General features: G+C 48.2%; 3 protein-coding genes across 3 annotated transcripts; 2 read left to right on the top strand and 1 right to left on the bottom strand.

Annotated features, from left to right (window-relative positions):
• Nucleotides 1–111: 111 nt before the first annotated feature.
• WDR54 (WD repeat domain 54) lies at nt 112–3697 on the bottom strand. Its single transcript, XM_047068706.1, has 9 exons — nt 3135–3697; nt 2920–2982; nt 2455–2521; nt 2311–2364; nt 1856–1983; nt 866–966; nt 629–791; nt 369–443; nt 112–291 (listed from the first exon to the last, which is right to left on the bottom strand). The coding sequence occupies exons 1-9, from the start codon at nt 3354–3356 to the stop codon at nt 160–162; spliced, it is 1005 nt and encodes a 334-aa protein (XP_046924662.1). The 5' UTR covers nt 3357–3697; the 3' UTR covers nt 112–159.
• Nucleotides 3698–4000: 303 nt separating this feature from the next.
• On the top strand, nt 4001–8700 carry CUNH2orf81 (chromosome unknown C2orf81 homolog). The gene is made up of 4 exons (XM_047067797.1): nt 4001–4018; nt 6671–6892; nt 6973–7194; nt 7372–8700. The coding sequence occupies exons 1-4, from the start codon at nt 4001–4003 to the stop codon at nt 8698–8700; spliced, it is 1791 nt and encodes a 596-aa protein (XP_046923753.1).
• Nucleotides 8701–9415: 715 nt separating this feature from the next.
• On the top strand, nt 9416–14246 carry LOC124503527 (retinol dehydrogenase 12-like). The gene is made up of 6 exons (XM_047068628.1): nt 9416–9593; nt 9733–9972; nt 10236–10325; nt 12934–13122; nt 13832–13938; nt 14058–14246. Exons 1-6 carry the CDS (start codon nt 9416–9418, stop codon nt 14244–14246), a joined length of 993 nt encoding a protein of 330 aa, XP_046924584.1.
• Nucleotides 14247–18078: the final 3832 nt, after the last annotated feature.

Below are 18078 nucleotides of genomic sequence, written 5' to 3'. Positions count from 1 at the left end.
TGCCTTGCTGCTTGGTCTGGACCTGCCCCATCCCCTCATCCCTGGAGCTTAGTTGACCAGGAGTTGTGAAGTATAACTGTGATACTGAGTAATCAGACAAGGGCTGGGAGGAGGGGTACTTTATAAACACCACAGGGAGAAAGGAGGACTGCTCTTCTCTCACACGCTGCTGAATCTCAGGATCTCAGCGAGGTCATAGCCAGTCACAGCAAAGGAGCTCCCCGAGGGGTCACAGAATCGGGCACCACACACCTGGGTGTCAGGCACACACTCACCATGACAGTGTTCCACCTGGGGGAGAAGAGGGCTGCTCAGGGCCTGCTGCCTCAGGCTTGGGCCCCCCTCTCCACTCCTGCCACCACACACACCTCAGTGTAGCCACTCTCTGGGCTCCTGCTCAGTTTCCAGATGTGTACAAAGGTGTCTTCGGCTGCAGAGAGAAGCTATAGAAAAGGTGGTGGGCTGAGTGGGCATTGGCACATGCCGACAGGGGACCAGGATAGGCTGGGGTGCCTGGTCCAGATACCCAGGGAGAGGGCTACACTGAGCAGCAGACAAGTCTGTGGACTTTCTCTCAACATCCCCAGCACCAGGAACAGGGTATGGAGGGATGAAGAAGGAGACTGACCTTGCCCGCCTCGGGAGCCAGGTCCAGGGCGCAGATGGCCCGGGCATGGGCGCTGATCTGGACATGCAGAGTTCCTGTGCCGGCCTCATACAGACGCACCTGCCCATCCCCGTAGCCTGCTGCTACTGTCCCATGCCACAGCTGCACGGAAGGGCATGGGACCCTGCAAGGGTGATAACCCACTTTAATTTCCTTGGACCCCTCAGGAAGGCATCAGTCTCCTTCCACCTCACCTACCCAAATCCTGGAATTCGGGTCAATAATTTGAATTCGGGCCCTGACCGCCAGACACACAGCAAGCCTGAGTCATCTGCCGTCACCATGTCAGCCACACAGTCCTAAGGAGAAAAGCAGGATCAGTCCTTCCCTTTCCCCCTGCTGGGTCCTGTATACAGAGCAGGAGGGGAGGGGACACAGCATTTGCATCTTTGTCTCTCTAGGGAAAGGGCAAGACATGCAGCTCTCCTGGGCTGAATGGAGGGTTCCCCCAGGATGCATAAAAAGCTTTCTTTGCTTTCCTTAGAGCCTCACTCCCTCTGACCCCACAAACCATGTGTTAGGAGAGGGATATAACTGTCTTCACTGGAAGGATAGTAAAACTGAGCCCATAGTGTTACAACCTTCTGGAGGTCCTGCAGGGAGCCAGTCACAGTCATGACTAGAGTCCAAACCTCTTGAGAACCCCCAACTCCAGGCAGCCAACATAGCCCATGGGCCCAGCTGTGGGTCAGGTGCAGTGGAGCATATGAATTAGAAGATACATCCCCTGCTCTCAAGAGGTTTGCAATCCAATTAGGGAGACAAGAGTTGTCTTTGAGAGTAGTACCGATTCAGGTTCTGCCAAGGGAGATCAGTGAGAGCGGAAATAGGGGGATGGCTTCCCAGAGAGAGTGGCACTGGGGGTGGGTCTGAATAGGTAGGACTTGCCCAAGTCCAGAAAAGGAAGCTGCATGTGTCAGACTTGGAAAGCATCTTAGAAAACATCTGTCCCAACTCCTCAATCCACACTAGTATTGAAAAGTGTTCATGAACTACTAAATGCCACGTAAATGGAAAGTCAGGCTTCATCACTGGACTTAAGGTTGCTGAAGCCTAGGAAAGTGCAGCAATTTGCCCAAAGCCATTCAGCTGCTTAGTGACAGAGTCAAGACTTAAACCCGGGTGTCCTGCCTCCCAAAATGGGAAGGCTCCCAGGTTCCTTGGAATTGGTAGGGGGAATCCACTCACCTGTCCCTGGGCAGGTTCGGTGGCAATGTCTGTGACTGGTGTCTGGTGTCCAGCCAGCTCTTCACTCAGTACAATGTTGGGACCCTTGGCTGGGATGTCAAACACCAGTATCCGGCCCGACCATGTTCCTGCGGAACCAGTGCCCCACTGATGGCTTCCTGATCCTCCCCAGTGTCCAACCACCACACGTAGCACTCCCGCCATCCCATAAACCTTCATAACAACCCCCCGACACGGGACCCCAACAGCTCTGCTCCTCCAGTGACCACCATTATTCTATCCTACCCTGCCCCTCTGAAGCCCTCCATGCTTTTCTGGAGTCTCTAAGGGCTTCCTTCGATCCCATCCTTCCCTCTAACCCTCAAAAATTCCCTCAAACCTTCAGCATCTTCCTGGCCAAAGCCCACACCCCTATACTCCAGCACCCCCCAATTCCCTGCCTTTGGCCCCCTCACCCACACAGATGAAGTGGCCACTGGCAGCAATCCCTCGGGCAAACACAGCCTGTACTGAGTATGAAAGAGGAAAACAATTAGAAATAGCACCTCCAGCCCCACCCAACACTCCCTACCCTGATGGCACTCAAGTCCTGCAGGTACCTGGAGATGCATCTCCAGAGTCCAGTGCGTGCCAATAGACCATGACAGAGCCATCTGACTCGTACATCTGCAAGACATTGCAAGAAGCAAGGATGGGGGCACAATCCAGCTGACCTTTGCTGAGCTGTGTACTTCACATATTCATGTCAGGCCTTAGCCCATTTAATCCTCAAAACAACTCTGGAAGGCAGGCAGTTTTTATTCCCATTTTACAGAGGAGGACACTGAGGCTCTGATAAGTTAACTAAATTGTCAGAGGTCATACAGCTAGTAAAGGGGCAGGTATTGGAGATGGCACTTGGGAACTGGAAAAGATGGGAGAAAGGAAGATGAGAACCGAGGAAGAATGAGCTAAACATGTGAAAAGTTTGTAAGCATTTAGAGACAAGTAGGGAAGGGTCTAGGGGCTTTGGGGAGGAGTTGAGAAAACTCTACTGGGGGAGGGTAGGAAGCACCTCTTCTTACCTGTATTCCTCGATGTGAGGTGAGTACCAGCAACACTCGGAAGGGGAGGACACACCAATGGACCTAGAGGGAAGTGGCCCAGTCGGAAGAAGTGGTCAGAGCAGAGGACAGGAGGACTCAGAAGAGCGTTAAATCAGAGGGTTAGGGAAGGCCTATTCCTTGAGGTTTGGAGAGGAAGGACAGAGCTTAGGACCGGGTTCAGCAACACCACTCACCTGGGTGATAAGCGGAGGGCTCACTCCGGCTCCCTCCTTAGCGTGGAGCTGGCGCTGGGCCAAGGGCACACCTTCAGGGGCAGCGCTGACAAGCTGGGCGCTGGGTCCATGGACTACCCCAAAATGTGTGAGGTTGCGGGAGGGCAACTGCAGCACACTGAGGTTGTTGCACAGTGCAGCGGCCGAACCTCTAAGGGGAATGGAGCGCTCCCGGCGGAACATCCTAGTGAAGAGAGGCTCGAATCACAGGCGCGCTGCGAACAGTAGACAGCGGTGATTACAGCGGGAGGAATGGGGGGTGCTGTCATGAGGCACTAAAGACCACTGGGAGTGGGTAAGGATGTGATGGGGAACCCGAGGATGGCGATAGGAGAGTCCGGAGCGGGGAGGTCTTGGGCAGCGGGAAAAGGGAACCCTAGGGCTGAGTCATGGGCGATGGGGAAATCCCAGAGGAGGAATGGTGATGGCACAGGACCCGATGGCCCCAAGCTCCCGAGCGAAGGCGGGGTGAGGCAGGGTAGCCACCGCACCCCTCTTCCCTCAGCTGGCACCCTGAAGCTCCCGGCGAGGGTCAGAGTTCACACCCGCAGGTCGGCTTGCCTGACTGCGGAATCTTGAGGTCCCTGCGAATCCACCGCCACCATAGAGACGACGCACGTACGCACGGCCAATAGGCGGGGCCGAGCAACCCAAACGTACAGAGCGCGGCGCGGTTGCCAGGGCAACTGTGGGCGGGGCGAGTCGGCCTGCGAGGGGTGAGCCTCTCGGTGCTAGGCGCCGTTGCTAGGGCGACGGTTAGGCAGGAGCGGCGGCAGCAAGGCTGGGAAGCTGCTTGAAACCCCGGGGTTGGAGCGACCGCTGCGGCGATGGCTCACGAAGGCTCGGTGAGCTTCAGCTCGGCTGGGGGTGCGCTGGAGCACCGGAATCGGCCTTTAAGGTCGGTGGCGGGAACCATGCATCGGGTAGGCTCCGCGCTAGTCGGCGCCGGCCCACCATGGGAGCGTTGGTGGTGACCAAGGAAGCCACGTCGGTCTCGGGCAGAAAATCTACATCTCCACCACGCACGCTAATACGCTCTGCCACAGTCGGAACCTGAAGGAAAAAGTCAAATGGGTGGTGCAGAGCCCAAGAACAGGGCTTTTTGGAAGCAGCTAATGCATGTAATAAGTCTCTTATACTGAGGTACCCATTCAAATGGATAAACCAGAATTGGTCAGGCACTGGGGAGAGGTGTTGCTAAATAAACTCCCTTTCAAGGATTTTTAAGAGAAAGAAATGGATTAAACAACTCTGAGGCTGCACTTAAAAGTCAAATTGTTTATGGGGCGCCTGGGTGGCTCAGTCAGTTGAGCGTCCGGCTTTGGCTCAGGTCATGATCTCAGGGTTTGTGAGTTTGAGCCCCGCGTCGGGCTCTGTGTTGACAGCTCAGAGCCTGGAGTCTGTTTCAGATTGTGTCTCCCTCTCTCTCTCTGCTCCTCCCCCGCTCATGCTCTGTCTCTCTCTCTCTCTCTCTCAAAAATAAATAAAACATTAAAAAAAATTTTTTAAGTCACATTGTTTAAAAGCCAAGGAAACTTTAAATAAAACAGTTTTGAGGAGGTTTTGTGCTATAATATTTCTAGCCCCTCTGGTCAGGCCATGTCTAGGCACGGTTGCTATCACCGGTGCCACCCATGAAACACTGGGAGGGTAAATACAAGAAACAGACTCTCCTCTCCGGACCCTACGTACCCTGCTCTGGCCAAGCCTGGTCTGGGCTGTGGGTTATTCCCTGGATTTGCCACCAGGGCTGTTTTCACCAGCAGAAAAGGGAAATGACACTTAAGGAATTTTGAGGTTCAGTGTAAGGTTTAGGAAACACCAGATTTGGGGGAGAATGAATTTGGGAGGACATCTGGTATGAAGCAATAAGGTTGGGGTGAGGAGGCAAAGATTTGGGAAGATTACATTTAGAAGTACATTTTGGAAAGAACCAGGTTCAGAGAGACTTGAAGGAAAGTGAGGAGGTTCCCAAGAATCTGCTCATAAATTTCTTATGTCCCTAAAATGAATTTATGGAACCAATCTTTTTCTTTTTACATGGCGTTTTCTTGATTATAAAAGGATAAAGCCTCATTATAGTACAGAGAACTTATAAAATAGAGAAGAGCACAAGAAATAAACATATCCACTGTTACAGTTTTGGTATTTTCCTTTTCTTTCACACATAATGGTTTATACAACTGAGATGATATTGATATGTCATTTTATACCCTGTTTCTATCATGTATCATTACATCATAAGTATTTTCATGTGCCATTGTAAATTCTTCCTAAAGATTATCTTTAATCATTGCATAATATTCCATAATATAGAGGGCACACAATTAACCATATATTCTTTTTGTTACACATATGTTTTAAATATGTTTAAATGTTTTAAATATTATGCTATTGTCAATGACAGCTCAGAGAGTATTGAAGGATATATTGTGATTTTCACTTCAGAATATGCCTTAAAGGAAGGAAGGTTGGACACCTTTTCAAATGTTTGTTAGTCATTTGCAGTTCCACTTTTGTGAAATGTTATGTCCTTTGCTTATCCTTGGGGTCTTAGGCTTTTTATTATTTTTATATGAGTTTTTAGTATACTTGGGAATATTTATCCTTTCTTATATTTATTGCAATTTTTTGAAAGCAGGATAAAGTCAGGTTCTAGGGGCAGACAGACCTGCATATGAATTATGACTCCACTACTTTCTTGCTGTGTAATCTGGGCAAATTCTGCAAAATGAGGATAAAAATAGCATGTAGTCTAAAAATGTAAGACTTGAGTCGATTGTATGTAAATGACTCTGTAAATGGTAACTACTGTCAGCTTGTACTTAGGAGTGTTTTTAAAATATGTACAGGAAAAAATTTGCATATATATATATATATATATATATATATATATATAGCTATTTCTTTATTATTTCTTACATAGCTTTTATGCTTCGGTAGGTCTTTCTCGCCCGGAAATTGTATGACAATTTAACCTATTTTTTCCTACATTTAATTTTTTGCTTATATTTTTATTTCATTTGCATGTGTGTATCCTTTAATTCATCTGGAGTTTATTTAGATGTATATTGTGAAATGAGGATCTAAGTTGATTTAGGGGAGGGAGGAGGCTCTAAAGAGCACTAACCATTTATTGACTCGTTAAGTTCTTTGAACTCTCAAGAACTTTGAACCTTTTGAACTAGTGCCAATAGCAGGGACTGTGGCCTTAGAGCTATATATAGTTTGGGTATACTCTGTAATGTCAAGCAAGTGATGGTTAATTTGTGTTGTTTCAGTTTCTTTGTAAAATGGATTTAGTGAGGTGTTAAGAAAATTAAATTAGCTAGGTCAAACATCTAAAAATGCATCTGACACATCGTAGGCTCTGTTCCTTTCAAAAGGCTTTTCCTTCCTACTGGACAACTTGAGAAAGCTTCTTCCTAGCCTATAGCTGCGTCCCCATTCCACTTTTCCAGGTTTCCTGCCCTGATTGCCCCGTTCTTTCCTCACAGAGGCAGATCCGGGACCGCGGGGTGACCCGATCCAAGGCGGAAAAGGCGCGACCGCCTACGGTTCAGGTACCACAGGTGGACATCGTGCCTGGGCGGCTCACGGAAGCGGAATGGATGGCGTTCACGGCCCTCGAGGAGGGAGAGGATGTTGTGGGGGACATCTTGGCTGATCTGATGACGCGAGTAATGGACTCTGCCTTCAAAGTCTACCTGACCCAGCAGGTGGGTCTGGATGGGGGTTCTCCAGACCATCTCCACCCCGCCCCCCCAAACTGGGCTAAGACCCTCTCTCGCCCCCGTAGTGCATTCCATTCACCATCAGTCAGGCCCGGGAGGCGATGTTGCAGATCACCGAGTGGCGCTTTCTGGCCAGGGACGAGGGAGAATCTGCAGTGGCCGAGGACCCCACGTGGGGCGAGGACGAGGAACCTTTGGCATGCACGACGGATGCCTGGGCTCAGGGATCAGTGCCCGTGCTGCAAGCGCCCGCCTCTGTGGGGCTGGAGGAGATCTTCCAAGGCGAAGTAAGCACAGCCCCCAGCTCCCTCCGCCCCTCACCCCCCTACTCTGCGCCTCGCCGCCGCCGCTGCGTCTTCCTTCTCCTCACGGCCTCTCTGGACTCCTCCACCCTTAGTTCCTCTCTTCCCTTTCCAATGTATCACTATCCACCCTCCACCCCTAACCTCGGTGTATATCCCTAGGACCGAGGGAGCGTGGACCAGATCTCTTTAGGAAGATCGTGGACGGCGAGAGGCTCTCAGGAGCAGATGGAATCTTGGGAGCCTTCTCCAGAGCTGCGAGTCACTCCGGGCCCCCCACCTACCCCAGAGCTGTTTCAGGAGACAGGGACCGAGGGCCTTTTAGAGGAACTGGACGTCCAGGCCGGAGACCATCAGTCTTCGGCTGGATCCTTGAACTCGAGCAGCCAGCTGTCGGTGGAGATGGCTCTCGACGGCAGTCCCCCACCTTTTCCGGATCTGTCCCAGGTAGCTAGCACCCAGGCATCCGCCCAGAGGGTACCGCCCCGCAGCTCCCAGTTCTCGCTGGAGGACCTCTATCATTGCACCGCCCAGCCGCACGCGGCTGGGGACTGGCTGAAGCTCAAGAAGGAGAAAGTGCCCCGCATGGACGGCCCCTCCTCCTTATTCGAGCCAAAGGAGCCTAGGTGCGCGGACGCGCAGCGGGGCGCGCGTCACTACAGGGTGGGACGCATGGCCCGGGCGCGCCTGGACCCCGCGCGGCTGCCGCGCCACTGGGTGCGCCCGCTGGCTGAGGTTCTGGCTCCAGACTTCGAGGCGCGCCCGCTGGAAGCCTACCGCCGGAGCAAGAGGGGCGGGAAGACCGAGGCTCCGGCCAGACCCCTAGCACCGGGCCCCGGTGTCCGCGTCTCCCCGACAGTTTTCTTTTCTCTCTCGCCTAGTGCTCCTTTCCGTGTCTTGGGCCCGGGCCCTGCTCTCCAATCCCCCTCTTTGAGCTTAGGCCCACCGCCGCCAGGCTTTGGGTCAAAGTTGGCCTTTCCCAGCCCTGGGCTTCGCTTTCTTGCCACCCACCCAACCCTCCAGGATCTGGCCCGGAGCCCCAGCCCTAAACAGTGGCCAGGTGCCAAGTGGCCCAGTGGCTGGGAGGGGGCGGCTGAGTTGCTGGGCGAGATGTGGGTAGGCCGCTGCCACATACCTCTGCATGGCCTTCATCCCAGGGACCTGGAGGGTCAGGATCCACACAGGTGGTCTCAGACGGCATCCCGAGTCCTTGAGGCCACGTCCCAGGTGATGTGGAAGCCCATGTTGCTGCCTGAGGCAGTGAAGCTGGCTCCTGGTGTGAGCTTGTGGAACCCAACCACCCAGGTGCTGCTCAGATCTGCAGTACCCCAGCAGGCAGACACAGAAGGCAGCATCTCTCTTCCCATCCAGCAGCACCCCATCCAGACTGGTGCCCCAAAGCCTCAAGTGACCATGAGACAGCTAACGAAGAACTCAACACCCAAAGTGTGGCCACTCCTCTCCAAGGACCTGACCCATTCTGGCTCCTGAAGCTCAGCCAGTACTTTCCTTCTTTCTACTTGCCAGAATAAACGCCTCAGTTGCTTTAAGAGTTGGCCTGATGTCTGTCAGTTTCTTCCAAGGGTGCTTACTCAGGAGCAGTTGTCCTGACGGCCTGGAAGGATATGGAACACTGGGTCCAGGGAATAACCCCATTTCCACCCTTAGGAGACCCTGCATTAGGGCCAAGGTTGCTCCCCAGCAGAGGCATTCTGGAGAACCATCTCCCTCTCTACAAAGGAATAGACATAAGGGCTACAGGTGGGGTCTGCTTCAACTGGACGAACTTAGAGTCTCTTTGCAGTAGGGGACTGAGGGGACAGCCCTGCTTAAGCACACCGTGATTAAAGATGGGAGAAATTTGATATTTTGCTTCTCCAGTTCTGGAGCTCATAAATTCACCTTAGGGTGGAAGTCCAAGTTTCACTCGTAGACAACTATGAGCCTACACAGGAGAACACTGACTCTAGGCCAAGGATAGCAGCGAGGCAATCAAGTGACTAAGGCACTCAGTTGGAGGTGGAGTTCACTCTCAGTTTCAAACAGGTTGCTTGAACAAATCAGAGAGTAACTGCCTCTTTAAATTTTGTGTCCTGGACAGCACACCAGCCTGACTGCTCAACCCCACTCAGCTTTGACTAGCTCCTCCCCAACTTACCTTCTCTTTGGCACAACACTTCTGGTAGCAGGTCAGCAAGTTTTTGCAATGTTGCAGTGGTCTCTACTCAGCACCCTTGTCTGGAGCCCTGGCTCTGTCCTGCTCATTCTGGTCCTCCTGCATAGACTATGTATGTGGTCTTGGCATAAGTCTCATCTTTGGGACCTCCAGCACTGCTCCACAGACTTGACTGGGAAGACAGCGGTGGTGACTGGAGCCAACAGTGGTGAGTGCCCTTCTCATCCTGCCACCTCATTTGGCGTCTCAGTCCAGTCCCCCAGTAGCCCCAGTGAGGCTGGCCAGAGGGCCAGCACGCACTTTAGTCACACCCCAGACTAGCCTATTCTGAAACTGCCCTTCTACAGGTATTGGGAAGGCCGTGTCCCAGGAGCTGGCCCGCCGTGGGGCCCGGGTGATCCTTGCCTGCCGTAACTGGGAGTGTGGACAGCAAGCCCTGGCTGAGATTCAAGTAGCCTCGAAGAACAACTGCCTCCTGCTTGGCCAGGTGGACTTGAGCTCTATGGCCTCCATCCATAGCTTTTCCCGGTGGCTTCTGCAGGAGTGTCCTGAGATACATCTGCTGGTTAACAATGCTGGAACCTGCGGTACGTGCCTTGAACTGCTGCCCCCAGACACATTGCAGGAGCCTCCTTTCCAGTTCAGGGACCCTAAAACAGGCATCCCCAAACCTAACTGGTGCACCCTGCTAAATAACTTTAATTCGTACGTGATCCTAAAAAGCCTACCTTGAGTAATAGCCCCCATCCTTGCACGTACATGTTCCTGTGGAGTTTCTACTGAATGCCAATATATGCCCTAGGTCTGTATCCCTCCATCACCCACTACCTATGTTCTCATTTCCTCCCAGGATTTCCCAAGACACTTACCCAAGAGGGCCTTGATCTCACCTTTGCCACCAACTATGTTGGGCCCTTTCTGCTTACAAATCTACTCCGAGGTAAGGAAGGATGGCTGCCTACCTTCTGTGCTGCCCTCACTTCTCATTCCCCTGGCATTTTCGTAGCTTACTGTTTCCAATGGCTACTTCCTTTCCCTTGGCCTCAGCTGCTCACTGAGTGATGACACAGTAAGCTTTTTGATGCACACAGCAGGGCAACCCGCCTGACCTAAGTCAGGACTAGGAGGCTGGTACTAAAATCGGTCAGGCCAAAATATAACCAGCAAGGGGATGTAAGATCCACCTCTCTTTCCCCCAGCTCTGAGTTCTAGGTAAACCAGTAGAGTCAGTCATCTCGACAAGAGCTTCTTAAGGGTGGCACTAGACCACTAGGAATATAGACACCAAGAATGCCTGCTTCCTGCTCTCAAATAGCTCAATATCCCCCAGGAATCTAGACAGAACACATCACCGTCTTGGACCCAAGTCCTTTGACTTTCTGATTTTTTAATCTTTTCTACTTAAGGAGGTTTGGGTTCTTGCTGGGGAAGCTGGGGCAGAGTGAGTGGTGGGCACTTTCTTCCTAACATTTTCTCCTGGATTGTACCCTCTTTAAAATAAAATCAATTTTGGGGGTTAGGTAATATGTGTCCAAAACATAAAACTGAAAGCGTACAAAAGGGATGACATTTCAAAAACTCTCCTCTCAGGGGCGCCTGGGTGGCTCAGTCGGTTAAGCAGCCAACTTTGGCTCAGGTCTTGATCACTCAGTTTGTGAGTTCAAGACTTGCTTTGGGCTCTGCGCTGGCAGCTGGGAGTTCAGAGCCTGGACCCTGCTTTGGATTCTGTGTCTCCCTCTCTGTCTGCCCTCCCCCGCTCACTCTCTGTCTCTCTCTCAAAAACTGAATAAACATTAAAAACAAACAAACAAAAAAAACAAAAACCCTCTCCTCTTCTCCTTGAAAATCAGCTACCCGTTTGCCTCTTGGGAGGCAGTTTGTGTTGCCAGGATCTCATGGGCTCTTTCGTGACTGATTAAATTAGCCACAAATGGAAAGTGAACAAGCGCAAGGCAAAACTGTATGGGTTTGCAAGTAGGAATGTTTTGTCTCCTTTGCAAAAATTCTAACACCCTGGCTGCACCTTGCTTAGTAGTAGGTTCTTAAACTGTCTTTTCTCTTCTTCTTCTCTTATCTATTCTTCTTCTTGCCACTTCTAGAAATCACTTTTCACCCTATTACTTGCTTAAAATCCTTGGAAGGAAGGTACTCTATCCTTTACAGGAGAGACTCTAAACCCCTTATCTCCACTTACAGACCCCCTGCAGACTGAGAGCCTCGCCTTTTGCCCCTCCTTAATCCACACTTTTCTCTCTAGCAGACAATCTGTAGCTCTTGGTCCGCACTTTTCCCCCCTCCAGCTGTGCTTTTTGCACATGTAGTTGCCCCTATCTGCACTGTCCTCTCCCACTCTTTTACCCTGACTAACTTTATTTAGTTCATCCACCAAGACTGAGCACAGATACTGCCCATGCTGTGAATCTTGCCCTTCACCTCCCCCAGCAGCCTCCCATTTATGGGGCTCCTTTAGCCCTTGTACACATCTCTGTTCCTGCATTGACATTGTTCCAGGATGTTCGGTCTCCAGTTAGGCTGTGAGCCCCTTTAGTCTTTATGTCACTATGCCTAAAAGTTTGGGGTCTGTTCTCTTTAAGAATAATTCTTTTTTCCAGCAAAATTTTGGCTAAATACCACCTGCTCAATTTTTCATTTGTGATTCTTAATTTAAATGTAGGGCTCAAAATAGTTTTAGCATTTTGAACACTGTAAACTCATATGTGGCAACTACTATTTTTAGTATTTTATAGAATCCAGAGGCACTTAACATTTTTTTTAATGTTTATGTATTTATTTTGAAAGGGGGAGGGGCAGAGAGAGAGGGAGAGAGAGAATCCCAAGCAGACTCCGTTCTGTCAGTGCAGAGCCTGATGTGGGGCTCGATCTCATGAACCATGAGATCATGACCTGAGCTGAAATCAAGAGTGGGACACTCAACTGACTGAGCCACTCAGGTGCCCCCCACCCACTTTTTTTTTTTTAAGATTTAACTTGTACTATTTATTGTATTTATTATTATTTTTTTTACTTTGGAAGATAGTGGTTTGTTTTTTTAACACTTTCCCAAGTGTCTCTATACACATTTCTTTCCCACTCAACCTAGCATCCTTATGTCCTTAGCACCTATCTAGGTGTCTGCCACAATCCAGAGACCTAACGAACATTTGGGTGACAAATATGTGAAAAACAGGTTACATGATGTTTCCAGTCTCTCCTTTTCCCTCTTGGCCACCAATGAGGTAAAACATAAATAAGGATCCATTAAATTAGCTCCAGCTGGCAAGTGGAAGAAAAACAAGGCAAAAGTCCAAACTCTACAATGAAAGAGGAGGAAAAATATTAGGAAAGTAGCTAATGAAAATGAGTCTCAGTTCACATTAAGCTGTCCTGTGCCTAGCCTGGGGAATGTGGGGGGTGGGCAGTGACCCTATCCTGAAAATCCTGGATGGTCCCTGCTCTCTTGGAGTCACCTGGAGAGGTAGGTTGGGGAGTGGGCATGGGAGTTCACTCCAGAACTTGGATCGAATGAGTGTGGTTCTCTTTCTACCCAGGGGCCCTACAGCGGGCAGGGTCAGCCCGGGTGGTGAATGTGTCTTCCTTTCGGCATGCACATGGGTATGTTGATGAGGAACATCTGACAGGGGCTGGTAAACCCTTGATCTTCAACCAGAATTATGACTGCAGCAAACTGCTCTTGACCTCCTTCACTGGGGAGCTTGCCCGGAGACTTCAAGGGACAGGTAATTGTCTGTGAAACCCCCTTATTCCTCCATTCCCAACACCACCTCCCAACAGTCCACATCTCATCCCACTATGTTCTGGCTAGTGTCCCCCAACCCAGCTGTTAATCTCTGCCATTTTTCATCTATGCAGCCTGTATTTCACTCAAGTCTGTCTTCACATCTCCCTTTCAATCTTTCCAACTCTCTTATCACTCCTAACATCCCTTTCCTCTCAGTATTTTCCTTTTTTAAAAAAATTTTTTTTCAACGTTTTTAATTATTTTTGGGACAGAGAGACAGAGCATGAACGGGGGAGGGGCAGAGAGAGAGGGAGACACAGAATCGGAAACAGGCTCCAGGCTCTGAGCCATCAGCCCAGAGCCTGATGCAGGGCTTGAACTCAAGGACCGCGAGAGTGTGACCTGGCTGAAGTCGGACGCTTAACCGACTGCGCCACCCAGGCGTCCCTCCTCTCAGTATTTTCCAATACCAACACCATCTGTTATGTTCCTCCTAAAGTTCACCCAGTGCTTTCAAATACTTATGTCTCCTTACTGGCTTGAACACTACCATTCGTGTAAGTTCCAGAGGACCGACTTCCTGGACACCACCCCAAGCCTCTGGTTACGTCTGCCCACAGACCTGGTAGGATCTTTGCATTATTGCATACTGGAGAACCGCACTTAACTCTTTCTTCCCATGCTCTACTTGTGTCTCATCCTTTCAGGTGTGACTGTGAACTCTGTGGACCCGGGTATAGTGTACACAAGTATCATGAAGCGTTTTTCTTGGTCATACCGCTTCGTCTTTTGGCTCTTCAGCTTCTTCTGTAAGGTGGGTAGGGGAGGAGCTGGCTAGCCTGAAGAGGGTGGGGCAGGGCTCTGCTTCTGTGTGTCCCCAGTAGGCTAAAGTCAGCTTGGCATGACTCCTTCTCTTCCCCCATGTCTCTACAGGATGTCAGACAAGGTGCAGTCCCAGTCCTCTACCTGAGCTTGGCAAAGGAGCTGGATGGCATTTCTGGAAAATATTTTAGCAGTTCCTGTAGGATAATTCTTCCCGCGAAAGCTGCTCAGGATCCTCAAGTGGCCCAAAGGCTCTGGAATGCCACGGTCCAGCTAACAAACCTGGACAAGATGGACTGATCCCCCGTGCCCCCAGCCCTAACTTTGCCATCCTCCCTGATTCCCAGCCCCTACTCTGATCATGCCTTTTGTTTGTTGGCTCCAAGCATCAATCACCTTGTCTAGTATAGCAATCACGTCCTTTTCCTGTTGCCTCAGTGGCATGAGAGCTCAGATTAGCCAGGGGACAGTTTTAGCTTCTACTTTACTGCCAGTTCTCTAATGGAAGTGTTCATTCCTTGGATACTGGGATCTCCAAATCTACAGAGTCCCACGTTGTGGTGACCGGGGCGGGGGGGTAAAACTCCTTCCAGTGGGGATTAGGGGTGCTGGAAGAAGGGAAACTTCCACCTGTATCGCTTAGTTTCTACCCATGTACTTGCTGACTCTGGGGGAGACAGCACCACACAATACCATCTTGATTAAAGCATATACCACATCCTGTAGAATAACAGTCTGACTTCACAGAGTGTTGTCTCTCAACTGGTACTGTAACTGAGCCTGCAGATGATCATTCCACATTTCCGTTAAACCAGCTGCTCCTGGGTGATGAGCCAAGCATTCAGATCAGTGAATTCTGGTGATGGGAGCCAATTGTTTTTTCCCTCAGGTCTTGGTTCATCTGTATAAATTTGGGGATCGGCTCTTCAAATTTCACACACATACATGAATACTTTTTGTGGTTGCGTTCCATCTATGATGTCCAGTTTTCCTAACCTTGGACAAGTATACTCCTATCTATTTAACTCTCTTTAATATCTTTACCAAATTTTCAATAATTTTATCCATAAAATCTTGCACCAGTTTTACTATATTTAATTCAGGTACCTTAATTTTGACACTATTGTAAATGGGGCTCTTTAACCTTTGTGTGCTGATTGTCTATCAAACGACTTGGAAAAGTTGTCTAATTTTAATGAGTTCTCTGTAGGTGCTTTTGGTTTTTCTACATAGAAAATCACCCCATCTAGGAAAAATAAGTTTTACTTCTTCCCTTTCAAGTATTCTAATTTTTGTTTCTTTTTCTAGGAGACCCTCATAGATATTCTAGCGTTAAACCGACCCTGTATTTCTGAAGTAAACCCAGTAAGCCCCACCTAGCATTTCTGGTCGCGGTGTTGTATAGACATTGCTAAATTGAACATGCTCATTATTGTTTAGCACTTTGTACTGTGTTCATAAATGAGACTGACCTATACTTTTCTTCTTAAACTTTCATTTAAGCAATCGCTGCACTCAACGTTGGGCTTAAACTCACTGCTCCAAGAGGAAGAGTTGCACGCTCTTCCAGCTCAGCCAGCCAGGTGCCCCTGGCCTGTACTTTTCTTTGCCTATATTGCCATTGTCTGGTTTTGCTGTCATGGATGTATTCATTTTATACAATGAATTGGGGATTTGTGTTAATCCATGGACGTCATCTGAGAAGCAGTTGCCAAGTTAGGATTGAATGTTCAAGAAACCTATTATGGGAAACGGCTGCAAGAGAAAATGGGAAGGAAGCTGGGAGAAGCTGAGAGAGAAGCTGAGACTGTGATCTGAGTATGACCCTGAGTGAGGGAGGGAAAGAAGGCTGGTTGGAGCCTCTTAGAGTACAGTGCAATGATTTTTCCATTTGTGGATTCCCTCTCTTGTTTTGAAAGTATGCAATCTATTTATGTCCTTTAGTGGTTAGTCAAAAAATTTCAACCTGCCTATTTGAAATTGGGTGGGCCTGTCCTAATCAGGTGAGCCCTCTAAAAGTGTTTAGGTTTTCCCAGAAGCCAGAAAGACTCTCCTGTTTACCATGAAGAAATAAATTGCCACATTGTGGAGAGGGCCATTCCTCAGGAACTGAATTCTGCCAATACCCAGTGAGTCTGGAAGAGCACCCGGAGCCCAGATGAGATTGTAGCCCTGCAGTACATGGTGATTTCCGCCTGGTGAGACCCTGAATAAAGGATCCAGCTAACCTGTACCCAGACTCCTCATCCACAAAAACAGACAGTACCCGTGTTCTTTCAAGCCGCTGAGTGTAGTAATTGGTTATGCAGCAATAAAAAGCTCATATGGGATCCAAAGAACCGTCTCAGTTTTATTTGCTTGAAAATGTCTTTATTTCACCATTTTTGAGGGATCATTTTGCTGGCTAAGGAATTATAAGCCGACAAGTATTGTCTTTTATCTCGCTGAGCATAATTTCTTTGTCTCCTGGCTTTCATTGCTGCTATCAGAAATCAGATGTTAATCTAACAGTACTTTGTAGGAAATGCCTTTTCTGTATTGCTCCTTTTATGGTTTTATTATTGTCATTGCTTTTCTGCAGTTTCACTACTTTTATTTTATTTATTTATTTATTTTTTTAATTTTTTTTTTTCAACGTTTATTTATTTTTGGGACAGAGAGAGACAGAGCATGAACGGGGGAGGGGCAGAGAGAGAGGGAGACACAGAATCGGAAACAGGCTCCAGGCTCTGAGCCATCAGCCCAGAGCCCGATGCGGGGCTCGAACTCACGGACCGCGAGATCGTGACCTGGCTGAAGTCGGACGCTTAACCGACTGCGCCACCCAGGCGCCCCATGCAGTTTCACTACTTTTAATCCAGATGTGTATTTCTTTTTGTTTGTTCTGGTGGGAATCCCTTGGGTTTCCTGAATCTGAGCATATATATGTCTCCTGTATTTCTACTTATTTATCTATCTATTTATTTATTTGATAAATCTGACATGTTAAATTTTATAAGTTTAACGTGTACAGTGTGTTACTTTGATACATTTATATATGTAATATGACTGCCATTGAAGCAATATTTATCACATCATTACAGTACAATATTATTGTCTATGTCCATCACACCATGCATCGGACTTCTATGACTTGTTTTCTACTCGTTACAAGTTTATATCCTTAAACACCATTGATCTTATCCTTCCTATCCTCCATCTTGTAGTAACCACCATTTTACTTTGTTTTTTTCACGTTTGACTTTTTTAGATTGCCCATATAAATGATATCATACTATATTTGTCTTTCTTCATCTGACTTATCTCACTTAGCATAATGTACTTAAGGTCCATCCGTGTTGCCACAAATGGCAAGAGATCCTTTTTTTCTCATGGCTCAATAATATTTAATTATCTATCTATCTAGATATATACCTACACATATCTGTATATGTATAGTGTATATATATATATATATATAGTAATCCATTCATCCATTGATGGATGTTTGGGTGTTTCCATATTATTTTGGCTATTGTGAGTAATGTTGGGATAAACATGGGTGTACATATATCTTGTTGAAAACCTGTTTTCATTTTCTTTGGGTATATATTCAGAAGTAGAATTGCTGGACCATACAGTAGATCTGTTTTTAGTTTTTTAAGGAAACTCCATATTGTTTTCACCGTGGTTAGACTAATTTACATTCCCCCCAACAGGTTTTATGAGGCTTCCATTTTCACCTCATCCTCACCAGCACCTATTGTCTCTTGTCTTCTTAATGATAGCATTTTCTTTAACAGATAAGAAGTGATACCTCATTGTGGTTTTTATTTTTATTTCCCTGGTGATTAGTGATTTGGAACAACTTTTCATGTGCCTGTTGGTCATTTTTATTGCCCTCTCTGGAAAATTTTCTATTTAGTTCTTCTGGAAATTCTTTAATCATATTGTTTTTGTTGTTGTGTTAGTTCTTCATATATTTTGGATATTAACCCTTTATTCGATATATGGTTTGCAAAAATTTTCTCCCATTCTGTAGGCTGCCATTTCATTTTGTTAATTATTTCTTTTGTTGTGCAGAAGCTTTTGAGTTTGATTTGGTCCTGTTTCTTCATTTTTACTTCTGAGTTTGGATAGTGGTGATGGTTGT

This window comes from Lynx rufus, unplaced genomic scaffold, assembly GCF_022079265.1.
Source record: "Lynx rufus isolate CCGP_SWC_20201006 ecotype Redwood Valley unplaced genomic scaffold, mLynRuf1.p SCAF_8, whole genome shotgun sequence".
Lineage (NCBI taxonomy): Eukaryota > Metazoa > Chordata > Mammalia > Carnivora > Felidae > Lynx > Lynx rufus.
This window is presented reverse-complemented; position numbering and strand designations above follow the sequence as displayed.